The 13174-nt window shown below is 44.4% G+C and overlaps 5 protein-coding genes across 5 annotated transcripts; all 5 read right to left on the reverse strand.

Annotated features, from left to right (window-relative positions):
- Window positions 1-551: 551 nt before the first annotated feature.
- FOMMEDRAFT_31544 (uncharacterized protein) lies at window positions 552-995 on the reverse strand (the record flags this gene model as incomplete). Its single annotated transcript, XM_007270625.1, has 2 exons — window positions 552-738; window positions 802-995. The coding sequence occupies 2 exons, from the start codon at window positions 993-995 to the stop codon at window positions 552-554; spliced, it is 381 nt and encodes a 126-aa protein (XP_007270687.1).
- A 1531-nt stretch (window positions 996-2526) lies between these two features.
- Window positions 2527-4658, reverse strand: FOMMEDRAFT_136766 (cyclopropane-fatty-acyl-phospholipid synthase; the record flags this gene model as incomplete). Its single annotated transcript, XM_007270779.1, has 7 exons — window positions 2527-2588; window positions 2659-2699; window positions 2869-3127; window positions 3239-3295; window positions 3350-4112; window positions 4167-4367; window positions 4521-4658. 7 exons carry the CDS (start codon window positions 4656-4658, stop codon window positions 2527-2529), a joined length of 1521 nt encoding a protein of 506 aa, XP_007270841.1.
- Window positions 4659-5208: 550 nt separating this feature from the next.
- Window positions 5209-7205, reverse strand: FOMMEDRAFT_95372 (cytochrome P450; the record flags this gene model as incomplete). Its single annotated transcript, XM_007270673.1, has 7 exons — window positions 5209-5617; window positions 5686-5957; window positions 6033-6271; window positions 6349-6500; window positions 6563-6754; window positions 6811-6943; window positions 7007-7205. The coding sequence occupies 7 exons, from the start codon at window positions 7203-7205 to the stop codon at window positions 5209-5211; spliced, it is 1596 nt and encodes a 531-aa protein (XP_007270735.1).
- Window positions 7206-7625: 420 nt separating this feature from the next.
- Window positions 7626-9693, reverse strand: FOMMEDRAFT_148947 (cytochrome P450; the record flags this gene model as incomplete). Its single annotated transcript, XM_007270780.1, has 8 exons — window positions 7626-8119; window positions 8169-8440; window positions 8516-8754; window positions 8836-9005; window positions 9053-9244; window positions 9302-9434; window positions 9494-9542; window positions 9640-9693. The coding sequence occupies 8 exons, from the start codon at window positions 9691-9693 to the stop codon at window positions 7738-7740; spliced, it is 1491 nt and encodes a 496-aa protein (XP_007270842.1). The 3' UTR covers window positions 7626-7737.
- Window positions 9694-10513: 820 nt separating this feature from the next.
- On the reverse strand, window positions 10514-12622 carry FOMMEDRAFT_113589 (cytochrome P450; the record flags this gene model as incomplete). Its single annotated transcript, XM_007270781.1, has 7 exons — window positions 10514-11062; window positions 11112-11383; window positions 11449-11687; window positions 11764-11915; window positions 11980-12174; window positions 12231-12363; window positions 12427-12622. The coding sequence occupies 7 exons, from the start codon at window positions 12620-12622 to the stop codon at window positions 10666-10668; spliced, it is 1584 nt and encodes a 527-aa protein (XP_007270843.1). The 3' UTR covers window positions 10514-10665.
- Window positions 12623-13174: the final 552 nt, after the last annotated feature.

A 13174-nucleotide genomic window follows, 5' to 3' on the forward strand; every position in this document is an offset into this window, starting at 1 on the left:
CTATTTCTTCGAAAAACAGACTATTTTTCCCAAGTGATGTAGTATGTCCATTCTATGGTCCACATTAAAAATGAGTCTTTTGGGACAAAGGCGTATTTTACTGGAAGAGTACAATATATAGTTTACGGCTTTTGCATGTCTCCTTAACTTCCCAGGTGTTTAGTCAATTCATATTAAATGAAGTGATAGTGTATTATACTCTTATAGACTAAATTATAGTGACCACACGTTGTATAGTCGAAGTAGTTATGAAGATATTAATTGAATAGGCTAGAATAAATCAGGTAATGCAACTAGCTTACAAGATATTGTATTAAAACGAAGGTGACTCCTGAAAGAAAAACAGAGTGTACTGCTTTAACAAGCAATGCAACATATATTATACTTTCTCCGAGTTCATGCACACAATTATTATCTATTATCTATGTTTGCTTTGTATAATAATATCAATTATTCCTTTATTCATTTGTTTTTGCAATGCAATACATCAAATAATATCTTATATTAATCTCTATACTATAGACTATCTTCATTTCATAGCCAGTATTGCTTCAAGCCTTTGACCAATGGCCCTTTGAATGCCAGTATTTCTGGTCAGTGCCAACGTGGAGGCGCTGATGCTCAACACCATTTGAATCCTTGAACTTCATAGCAGTGTTGTTGGCATCAAAGAACTTGACTGTAAGCCGCTCAAACTGATCAGGGTCATTCGGATCCTGTGGCTGGTGATGCGATCCGCTGTGTAGTTGTGTAAATTCCAAGTCTAGCTCTATCTGCAATTGTATGTATGCATTTACTCACCTCACTTCAGCCCATTCGGCACCAAGATCGTCCAGACCGGTCTCTTTGGCATAAGCGAAGACGTTCTCTCTCATGGCCTGCTTCTTCTCTTGGTCTTTCTTGTAAGTCTGAGGAGGCCTGAACTTGACGGTTGAGATATCACGCCTGAGCGTGGTAGAGCCTAAGCCAACGACTTTCTGCAATGCCTTGGACATGTTTATCTCTGTTCACTTGCTGATATAGTTTCTAAGCTGCTGTTTGTCTGTGATGTGTGGTTTATGGCTCGATTGTATTGAATTCCATCGAACTTTATACCTTTCTCTGACTGTTGCTCCTTCCCTCTCTCGACAGCAAAGGTCGCATCTATTTGCTCGAGACAGCAGACGACTTACACTGACGATTTGCAAGTCGGCAAGTTCTTTTTTTTGATGTGACAGCATTTTTTGAAACGTTTGTCCGAAGTTTTGTCTTTGAGGCAATGGACTATTCCATACAGGAAGGACTGAAGCAATCAATTCGGGATCAGGCCATCAGGATTGCTCTTGAATATTATTCCTGACGCTCAAACGAAACAATGAATAGGATTTATTCCAACTTCAAACACTTTAAGGACTATTGAGAACGTGCAGCTACTGAGCAATGCCTCGCCACATAAACAAAACAAGACAAAATGATTGATCCATATAAGGACGTAGTTTGGAACATGTGTGAAAATCCAAAACGTTCTGTCTATGCAGCGAACAACAAATCTGTTTCGTGTACCTCCTTATATTGCTCTCGGTCTTGCCATTTTCTTCCGGCACTATACCATTTTCAAAGTGATTGGCAATATGTTTTACTTCTGCCACAAGGTTTGATACTGGATAAGTATAGATCAGACACGAAATTTCGAAACGGAGGCTCCGTTTGGATATTCGGATTGAATTCTCGCCACAACCACCTGATCCGAGCTTGTTGTCTGCAACAACTGTGTATTATGACAGTATTCAAATAACTCATGAAAATGAAAATTTACCTCTGCACTGCTTCAGTAATGTTTTGCTGCACTTTGATTACATAGGAATGAGCAAAGTTCTAATATTATCTCAAAGAGGCAAGTCGTATGGGTTTTCAATTTGTGCCCTTTTTACTATATCTTTCTACTTAATAATTAAAAGGCTGAGAGACAAATATGAGCCTTGTCTGAATTTCAGAACTGACAACTATAACAGAAGAAATTCTGTGCTGGCTGGTTGTATTCCATACAACATTCCTTGTATTCTCTTACAGAAGGACTGAAACATTTACACTTGTCACATTCTGAAGATAGAATCCTACTACACTTAATATAGGATGATCAGACTGTCCTGTATCACATTCCCCTGTATGTGTACAAAATACAAAGCCAATACTCTAGAAAGAATGGCGTACAATGCATGCTGTCAGGATTTCAAACAAGTTTCATGCTGCGATATTCACAGACTGTTGTCAGGTACTAGTGTTACAATTACTCAGACAACAAGTGCCTCTGCATTGCAGAGTACCTGTTGTACTGATACAAGAAGGGCTATTGGACAAAGGTTTGAAATGCATGTAGAGTAATGCCTTCGTGTGTGAACATGGCTACATTCATAACAAGCAAATAAATGGTTGATATTATGACATCGCTTTGAATTCTTCGCCTAGATTTCTTTCACAAATATTCTCTTGCAACAACACCGCGGCGTTTCAATGCGACAAAGGTGGAACTGCGAACCACGGTTAGATCTATTGGAAAATGGAGCACTCAAAGGATTCGTTTCCCTCTCGCGTAAATGTGATGATGTGATCTACGGTTCGTGAGTACCTTGGTTATTAGAAAGAAACGGAGATCATCGGGTAGAAAGGAAAATGACTCACCACCAAGAGAACGCGTCGTAAATCCAATTTCACAGTAGCAACTGCGTACATCAAAGAGAAGTAGTGGAGATTGTCCAATCAGAATCGGTATTACGTGTGAAAGGGAAGAGAATTATGAAAAAAAAAAACATACTAGTAATCTGTGAAGAGAAGTACCACGTGGAAAGATAAGAGATCTAGAAGTATGGAAGAAATAAGGCGAAAAATAACTTACAAATCCATTTTCGCCTGAATACTTCAATCTCTCGTCGGCCTTTCTCACCGGCCATAACGTCCGGATAGTCTTCGCGAAGCGCAGGCTCAATTACATCTTCGAAGCGTGCTGTGAATCGCCTCCGCCATTCGCGAAGCGTTCGTGCATAATGAGGTCCAATATTAGATACGGAGTCCACGACGAGACGGCCGCGCGATCCAGCTGTGAGAGCTTGGACCAACAGCGTCAGCGTCGGAAGAAATCCACCTGGAAATACTAGAGATAATTAAACATGAGAACATAGCAATGACAACAATAATAAGAGCCGTAATTACTCTAAAAAAGGGTATGATACACAATTAAGTCGAAACATTCCTCGCATTTTACAAACATAGCTTACCCATTTTCGGATGAAGTCCACTTCGCTCGTATAGCGTTCAAATCCTGCCAGTGAATTTAAAAGGTGGATTCACTAATAAGTTATATCCATTTACGCACTTGCTTCCGGGATAGTAATACTCTGAATGACGCCGATGCCAGTGCCTGGTTTCAATGCCCAATTTACCACGCGGAAGTACTCTTCAAGGTATTCTCGTCCGACGGCTTCAACCATTTCAATGCTGATAACGCGGTCGAATAAACCTGCCCATTCGGTTGGCAGGGCGCGATAGTCCAGCAAATGCACCCGTACTCGAGACGAAATATCTGCTCCGGCCCGTGCAATGCGTTCTCGCGCCAATGATTGCTGGTGGACGGAGAGCGTAATAGTGTCAACAGTCGTTCCAGGCAATTGCGTTGCTACACGTATCGCAAGTGAGCCCCACCCAGAGCCGATCTCGAGCACACGTTGCCCGGGCTCAATACGTGCACAGCGAATAATGTGATCGATTTTACGAATCTGTGCTTCATACAACTCATCATCGTGGATAAACTCGTCTGCCTGTAATTCGTTGTTCGGCGTTCCAGTTGGCGTTGGTAAGGAATGTTTAACCTCCGCTTTGTTACGGGAAGAAATATCTACTTCTAGAGGTAATTTGAGGTCGCCGTCAAGGTCCTTAAAAATTGCGCAGGAATAGGTCATGTCTTCGGACAAGAAACCTTCGAACATCTTGTTTGAAATATCATAATGTGCCGAGATGTTCGAGCGAGAATTGCTGAGCGTATTGATAAACCGCAGTGAAGTGAGTTTTTGTGGGAGGGAGAATAAGTAAGAAAATCGAGAGTCTAAGTTCTGTAATTTTTCACGATTGCGAAGGAATATCTGGCAAACGATATTCTGTCAATACTAATATACTTCACTCCATTTTACACATACAGTGAAAATAGAGATCAAGTCGTCGCATTCGACTTCACCATACATGTAGGCCTCGGAGAATCCAAGGTCGCTCATTGTGCACAGCCGGATCCAGAATACATCACTTTTGACTCGGAGCTCGCAATGCAGTCCAGTCTCGGTGTCCTGTCGGTCTGCCGGGAAGGAGTATGTCGTATCCTCGGTGATTATCCGCAGTTGTCCCTCAACGATGTTTTGTAATAATCTGAAACAGGAGCATTAGAAAAATGGATTATGGGCAAGAGATTTATGACCACAGAGTATCACATCGCTCGTTTCTCGTACGTCATGACTAGTACTGGCTTTAAAGTTGAAAATGGATACTCACGACGTTACGGCGGCCTCCGCGACCTTCGCTGCTGGCACTGCGGCGGCATTTAGAGCACCTTCACACAGAAGCTGCCATGTTTTGTCTGCGAGGCCCCACAAAGAAAATGGGTGACGAGATGGCGTATCAAGAAGCTGCTTTGACATGACAGCAGTGTTTTCTACTGATCTTTGGACACTGATGTCTACTTGCTAGCTCTACTGTAAGATCTATAAGCCTTAGGTGCTGTCGTGGATGTAGCTGTAGTAGTTGTCGACGTGAGAAAAAAGTCGGGTGCATAGTGCTTGTTGGCGACGGGCAGAGACTGGATGGCCGATCGTGAGCAACCGTTTGGTCGTCATCGTGTGGTAAATGACACCGTCGATCTCCGCCGATCTCTTGGTGCGTGTCCAGTCATGTGACCGCGCTTTTCATGATTTATCTCCCGTTTTGGTAGGTCTTGAAGCCTTCTCATGACTCTCATCATTGAAAAAACGTCTGGCACGCGTCTGCATCATCCGAGATCACCGCATGCCTAAGTCATTTGCTCCACTACAATTTTCAAAATAGACAGGTGAGGGCAAACAATCTGACAGTGTAAACGTGTATTTGATATAATTCTGTGATGAACACAGCCGTTCCAGCAACTCCATTATAGCACTGAGTGCTTGCATTAAGACAAGTATTAATAATTATGGTGGCGCCATGGCGCGCTGTTTACGAATTCAGGGAGCCCCTGAGGCCATTAAGCACCTTCGCATCATTCGACTGGAAGGGATATTCCTCCTCAACAGTGTGGATGAGCGCTTCAGCTTTCGCACTGCGCGGCTTCACACATGCCCTGAACTCCGCAGGATGGCTGATGACACCAGAACTGAAAGCGACAACCGGCTCAACCTCCTTGCCATCCTCTACAACCTTCGAGATATTAAACACTGCAAGGCTCTGTGCAATCGTTAGGTACATCGACGCGTCGGCTAGCTCACGGCCAGGACAGGCCCGACGACCGAAACCAAAAGCGAGTTGGTAAGGCTCCATTTCCGGTGCGCGACCGCCGATACCGAGAAAGCGCTCAGGCTTGAAGGTCATCGGATCATGATAGATTTCCTGGTCGTGCATGAAACCCCTACACAGAGTTCAGCAATCTGGGTATAACCAGAGATGACGGGGGTTATGGTTTGCATTGCGACGTACCAGATGTTCGGAAGAAGTACAGAACCTTTCGGGATGTGGTAACCCTCGTAGGTGTCATCCTCCGATGTCGCATGTGGAAGGCCCATTGGCCCGATTGGATGCCAGCGAAGGACTTCTTTGATAATCGCATCAATATACGGAAGACTGTTACGATCGTCAAAGCTTGGAAGGCGTTCATTGCCAATCACACGGTCAATCTCTACTTGCGCCTTGCGCTGCACCTCGGGATATACCGTCATTGCGAGGAAGAAGCAAGAAAGTGAAGCTACGGTCTGTGTTTCGTTCAGGATAATGAGAATATCACGAGGTTAATGGTGCACAGCAGCGGCGAATAATGGTCAACTGACAGTATCGGCACCACCTGCGTAAAGAGACGCAGCAGACCACTTGATAATAAATTCTTCATCGGGGCTTATGTTCCCCTTTTCCAGCAAAGCGGAGGTGTATGACAGTGCAGCGGTGCCAGCGGCCATCTGCTGCTTGACAAATGCATAAGGTACTTCGGTTAGTTCCGTAAGTACCTTCCTCCAAAGTGCAGCCGTGCGTTTGAATCCCGTTCCCGGAATCCAATCAGGAATATGTTTCACTGATCATTAACACATGTCCGGCATTGCTTTAGTAAATACTAATGCAAATGCAAGACTAACCGATGAACATACGCACAGAGGGGTAACGAATCAACAAGCCAAGCTCCAGGTACTGCCGCGAGCGAAAAGTGCGTCATTGTCTCGTCAGCAATATCGATGAGCGGGTCACGGCCACGAGGTTCAATAGTGTAGCCGTGAGAAATTTTCAGAATGATAGCACCAGCTTCACTGTTACGTATCCCCTCACATTCCATAAGCATTCTAATGAGATAACAAGTTCGCCAACTCACGTCCTAATGTGCTGGAGGAGTCTATCCGGTTCCTCGAGCACGCGGAGAAGGAAGCGCCGGACCTCGATTCCTTGAATATCGTTGAAACGAGACACGGCCTTCTTCGTGCCCAATACGGCATGGACGTTCCTTCGAAAAGTGCGTAGACGATCTGAGTACGCTAACATTCCTAACGTGTTCTCCCAGCCAATCCTACATCTTTGTCAGAAAAATGGTCTGCTACACAGTTCAATAAATATGGAAAGCACATTTCTCCTGCAAAGACCATCCGAGGGCGCGAAGAATGCACAGCGGAACGTTTTTCCATGAGTTCCAATGCAATACGATGGTCACTGATGATAACAAGGGTTTTTCCGAAAACCGTGACTGAACTAATGGGACCTACGTGGTTATACAGAATCAATACTGCTCGTTAACAGGCAAGTCTCGTGAGAGGGAACTTACCATAAAGTTCCTTGTGCTTTGCCCAGTGCACCCACTCTTGCGCGCCTGGAGGAGGCAAATCCATGAGATTGCCTATTATTGGCTTTGGCTCAGGGCCAGGAGGAAGAGGTGCAGACGTCTTGGGTCTTAACAGCATCTTTACTAGCCACAGGAATAATATCCCGAGGAAAAGGCTGGCGAGTACAAGTAGTAACTCCATAATAGTAGCCACACAGAATGCGCAACTATTAGGCAGAACTCCAAAGACAGTACGGATTGAGGGTACTGGACATTCTACGGAGATTTCTCTGTCTTTTATCTCCCTGGGGTCATCGGCAAAATTATAGCGCTCAGACGGACTCTGTGCTTAACGGCTGTGGTCGGCGTTCGCTAAGTAACATGCATATCAAATTTTACTTAAAACAGAGCATTGATAAGCAAGCAAGTCATGCTATCGATACGACTCTTAATGTGAGTCACAGTATTATGGCTTGAGAAGTTTAGCTGGCATTTATAATATAAGAAGAAATTATTGAATTTTTGACATCACTGTATGACATATGTACTTTCCTCGTGTAAATCTCAGAATTGTGCGTTCATCGAAGAAAAAATGACTATTTGACAACTCATGTTAACAGGTGCTTAATATAAACTAGGATTACTGGCTAGGATGCAGTTGATGCATCTTGGCTATTAGGCCACATGTATACAATTGGCAGAAGTCTGTGGGTGGAAGTTAGACTTTGACCCCGTTAAACACATTCGGTGTCACTAGACTGGTAGGGATAGTCCACCTCCATTGCGCGGATGAGCGCCTCAGCTTTCTTACTTCGCGGTTTCACAGACGTCCTGTACTCAACGGGATGGCTGGCAACACCAGCGGTGAAAGCAATGGTAGGCTCAATCACCTTCCCGTCCTCAACAACCTTAGAAATGTTAAACACTGACAGACTTTGCACAATTGTGAGATACAGTGATGCATCGGCGAGCGTACGGCCAGGACAGATTCGACGACCGAACCCGAAGACAAATTGTTCAGGGTCCATCTCTGGTTCTCGACCGTTTATACCAATGAAACGCTCAGGTTTGAAAGCCATCGAGTCATGATACGTCTTCTCGTCGTGTGTAAACTCCCTGCACAGAAATTAGAGGCAATAGGGATGACAAATTGAATACGACGGACCAGACGTTTGCAATGACCAAGGAGCCTTTCGGAATGTAGTAGCCTTCGTAGGTGTCACTCTCTGTTGTCAGGTGAGGAAATCCCATTGGACCAACAGGATGCCAACGGAGGACTTCTTTGACAACCGCATTGATATACGGAAGATTATCACGGTCCTCGAAACATGGGAGACGGCCATTGCCAATTACACGATCAATCTCTTCCTGTGCCTTTCGTTGCACCTCGGGATATACCATCATAACGAGGAAGAAGCATGCAAGTGAAGACACGGTCTGTGGTACGTTTGAATAAATAAGAAAATCTAACGCATAATGGAACATATGAATAATGGCTGGTGGCTAACTCACAGTATCGGCGCCTCCTATGAAAAGCGATGCAGCAGACCACTTTATGATGAATTCTTCGTCAGGGCTCAGGTTCCCCTTTTCCAGTAAGACAGAGGTATACGATGGAGCAGCGATACCAGCAGCCATCTGCTGCTTCACAAATGCATGAGGTATCTCGGTGAAATCTAAAAGCGTCTTCCTCCAGTGTGCAGCCGTTCGTTTGAATCCTGTTCCTGGTATCCACTCAGGAACATCCTTCACTGATCAATGTCAATGACACATGTTCAGCATTATTTCAGTAACTGCTAATGCAAGATTAAACGATCACTTAATACACGCACAGTAAGGCAACAGATCGACAAGCCAAGTTCCGGGTACTGCCGCGAGTGAAAACTGCCGCGCCGCATCGTCTGCAATGTCGATGAGTGGATCTCGGCCATGACAATCAATAGTATAGCCATAAGACATTTTTAGTATAATGGCGCCTGCTTCACTGTGGACCAGTATATTCCTTCACATTCAATAAGCATCCCATTTAGGTCAAAATTGTCTACTCACGTCCTAATATGCTGAATGAGCTTGGCCGGTTCATTGAGCACACGGAGGAGGAAGCGTCGGACCTCGATATCCTGAAGATCACCAAAGCGAGCCACAGCCTGCTTCGTACCCAAAATAGAATGCATACTCCTTCGAAACGCTCGAAAACGATCCGAGTACACCAGGTTTGTTAAAATATTCTCCCATCCGATCCTAATGACCTTTATCAGAAAGTCAGGCTGCTAGACAGAGCAGTAAACTAAAATGCACATTTCTCCCGCAAAGACCATCCGAGAACGTGAAGAATATATAGCAGATCGATTGTCCATAAGTTCCAACGCAATGCGATGGTCATTTATGATGACAAGGGTTTTCCCGAAGATCGTGACCGAACTAATAGGGCCTACAATGTTATATAAAATCAATAGTGCCCGGCAATAGGCGAGTCTCGGAGAAATATACGTGCCGTAAAGTTCTTTGTGCTTTCCCCAGTGTACCCATTCCTGCACGCCTGCAGGTGGTAAATCCAAAAGATTACCTATTAGAGGCCTTGGCTTCGGTCCAGGAGGAAGAGGTGCAGATGTCTTGGGAACCAAAAGTATCTTTACAATATACAGGAACAGTATTCCAAGGAGAAGGTCGACCAACACAAGAGATCCCATGGTACAGGTTGTGAAATAAGAGTAACTTGCGTAGAGAATCCGAAAACTGTTGGATGGTGTGTGGAGAGGGAGCAGATGATTTGAGTGAAACGTATACATCCAGCGATTCCAGCCTGTCTTGCGTATGAATCCTTTAGTAAATACAAATTCACTGAATGAAGAAGTGATCGAGTTCCTTGTTTGTGTAATGAACGGAGATGTCATCAAGCCCCACAGAACAAATGGGTAGACCTTGGGTGAGCCACTAGTCAGATCTTTACCTGTGATTTAAAGGTGCAGAAGAATGAAACCTTCGATGTTTTAGGTATGGTCAGACCTTGAAATTCAAGCTGTGATTCAGATGAGCAGGATTGGATCACATACTCTGAAACTCCTACATTTGGAGTGAATTGTACTAAAGTAAACTGTATCAAACTATGCTTCATCCTCTTCTCTATGTATTGTTTTCTTAATACATATTAATTTATTTTGCTACGCACAAGAATGTACGAATTTATAATAGAATATTTGAGAAAGTACTGGCTTTATTTATTTATTTCATTTTTAGTATGACATAATTATATAGAATGATTCTTCTTGTATTAAAATTTCAATATATGCATATTTAGTTGTGCCTTGATAGAATGTTTTATTTTATGCTCTTGCTGAGAAGTTTGCACTTATTATAATCTTGAGGCTGTCACACATATTTACATGTCGAAATACAAAGTGAAACATAATTTTAAGTCATACTGAATAGAAATTCTCATGCAATTCAAGACATGACTATGTCTATGATATTGTTTTTACATTGAATTTAATGCACAACATTACTACCGGAGTTAAGGATGAGGAACTGAAAAAAACATATCTATGCCAGGTACTCATTATGCGAATGAACACTATTGAAACGGACGTGACGGATCAAATGGGACTACTGAACCTATCATGTGCGCAAGGAGCTATTGGCCAATAGAGTGCCCAAGATGGAAGTTACACTTTGATACTGGCAAGTACCTTTGCATCGCCCGACCGGAAAGGATGCTCCTCCTCAACAGTGCGGATAAGCGCCTCAGCTTTTGCACTGCGCGGTTTCACAGACGTTCTGTACTCCAGGGGATGACTGACAATACCAGGAGTGAAAGCGACAACTGGCTCAACCTCCTTGCCGTTCTCGACAACCTTTGAAATATTAAACACCGACAGGCTCTGCGCAATTGTCAGGTACAAGGACGCATCAGCCAGCTCGCGACCAGGGCAGATCCGGCGACCAAAACCAAAGGCAAGTTGGTGAGGGTCCATCTCCGGTTCGCGGTCGTCGACACTGAGGAAACGTTCAGGTTTGAAGATCATCGGGTCGTGATACGTTGTCTGATCGTGCGTAAACTCCCTGCACAAAATTTAGAGATTCAAGTACTACAAATTTAAACATAACACACCAGATGTTTGGAATAATTACAGAACCTTTTGGGATGTGATAACCTTCGTAGGTGTCATCCTCCGAAACCATGTGGGGGATACCTATTGGCGTAACAGGATGCCAGCGAATGACTTCCTTGACAATCGCATTAATGTAAGGGAGGTTATTGCGGTCCTCGAAGTTTGGAAGGCGGACATCGCCAATCACTTGGTCAATCTCTTCCTGCGCCTTCCGTTGCACCTCCGGGTATATCGTCATTGCAAGGAAGAAGCATGCGAGCGAATTTACGGTCTGAGCGTGACGAGAATATCAGGAGGTCAATGGAACATAGAAATGATGAACAACAGCCAACCCACCGTGTCAGAGCCAGCCGCATATAGTGAAGCAGCAGACCATTTTATAATGGACTCTTCATCGGGGCTGCGGTTTCCCTTTTCCAGTGATACAGAGATGTACGAGGGAGCAGCGACACCAGCAGCCATCTGCTGCTTCACAAATGCATAAGGTATCTCGGTGAATCCTGTGAGCGTCTTCTTCCAACGGGCAGCCGTACGTTTGAATCCCATGCCTGGCATCCACTCAGGAACGCGCTTCACTAACATCCAGTATGTATTCCAAAGATTATCAATGCTTGTTCAATCGAACAGTTCGATAAATCTGAAAAAACGCACAGAGTGGTAGAACGTCGACGAGCCAAACTCCAGGCACTGTCGCAAGTGAAAACTGCATCATAGTTTCGTCGGCAATATCGACGAGTGGGTCTCGGCCATGAGGTTCGATAGTGTAACCATGTGCAATTTTTAGAATGATTGCACCGGCTTCACTGTAGACCATTGCTTCCCCACACATTCAAAAGAATTTTAATGAGGTAATAATAGATAACTCACGTCCGGATATGTTGAATGAGTTTAGCCGGTTCATCAAGCACGCGCAGTAGAAAGCGCCGGGCCTCCATATCTTGAAGATCGCCGAAGCGAGTCAGAGATTGCTTCGTGCCCAGAAAGGAACGGATGTTCTTTCGATAAGCACGAAGTCGATCTGAGGAGTATGTCAGACTTGATAACGCATTCTCCCAGCCAATCCTAAAGTCATCGTCAGAAACAAAGTTTATTAAACGGAAAGGTAATATGAAAAGCACATCTCCCCCGCAAAGACCATCCGAGGGCGTGAGGAATACACGGCCGAGCGTTTTTCCATAAGTTCAAATGCAATACGATGGTCGTTGATGATGATTAGAGTTTTCCCGAAGACCGTGACTGAACTAGTGGGGCCTGCGTGGTTATATAGGATCAATAGTGCCTGGAGAAAGGTGGCTCTCGGGAAAATAGACGTACCATAAAGTTCCTTATGCTTCCCCCAGTACGCCCACTCCTGTACTCCTGTAGGGGGTAAATCCAGGAGATTACCGATTAGAGGCTTTGGCTTCGGTCCAGGAGGAAGAGGTGCAGATGCCTTGGGAATTAAAAGTGTCTTCACAATATACAGGAATAGTATTCCAAGGATAAGATCGACCAGCACAAGTGAGTCCATGATAGAGGTCGTACTGGATGCGTAACTTGCAAAAAGAGCACGAAGGTGGTCGGATAGTGTGTAGGGAGAGAGTGGTCGACTAGAAAGAAATGCAGGACCAACTTTGGTCGAGTATAAATCCACCGGTAGAAATAGATGTGACGGAGAAGTCTCGAATACAAGGAGCCATCGGATCCCCATTTGTATAGCATAAGAAGCCAATGCCTGGGTCTACAAAAGAGCAGATAGGAACGGGGCAGGGTTTAAATTAATGCCTAGCCGGATCTTCACATTACACTCAGATGGCACAGAAGGATGAAAGTTTCTGGAGGAACATTGTAATGCTATCAATTGATTCAATAGACTGCACCAATATTAAGTCCAGACACTGTGTAGCTTCGCAAGCACACTCCAGCACAAAGCACACACAGAAGTCTACAAATCCAGACTCTGTTCTCAAGAAGGGACGGACAATGAATAGCTAGATGGTCGGGAGTCGAAAACGAGCTTTACATTTTCATTCCCTTGATTTCGAATACGGTTCCTGGCACGTGATGGTGGTGTTGAGTATTA

Source organism: Fomitiporia mediterranea (genome assembly GCF_000271605.1).
Source record: "Fomitiporia mediterranea MF3/22 unplaced genomic scaffold FOMMEscaffold_14, whole genome shotgun sequence".
Lineage (NCBI taxonomy): Eukaryota > Fungi > Basidiomycota > Agaricomycetes > Hymenochaetales > Hymenochaetaceae > Fomitiporia > Fomitiporia mediterranea.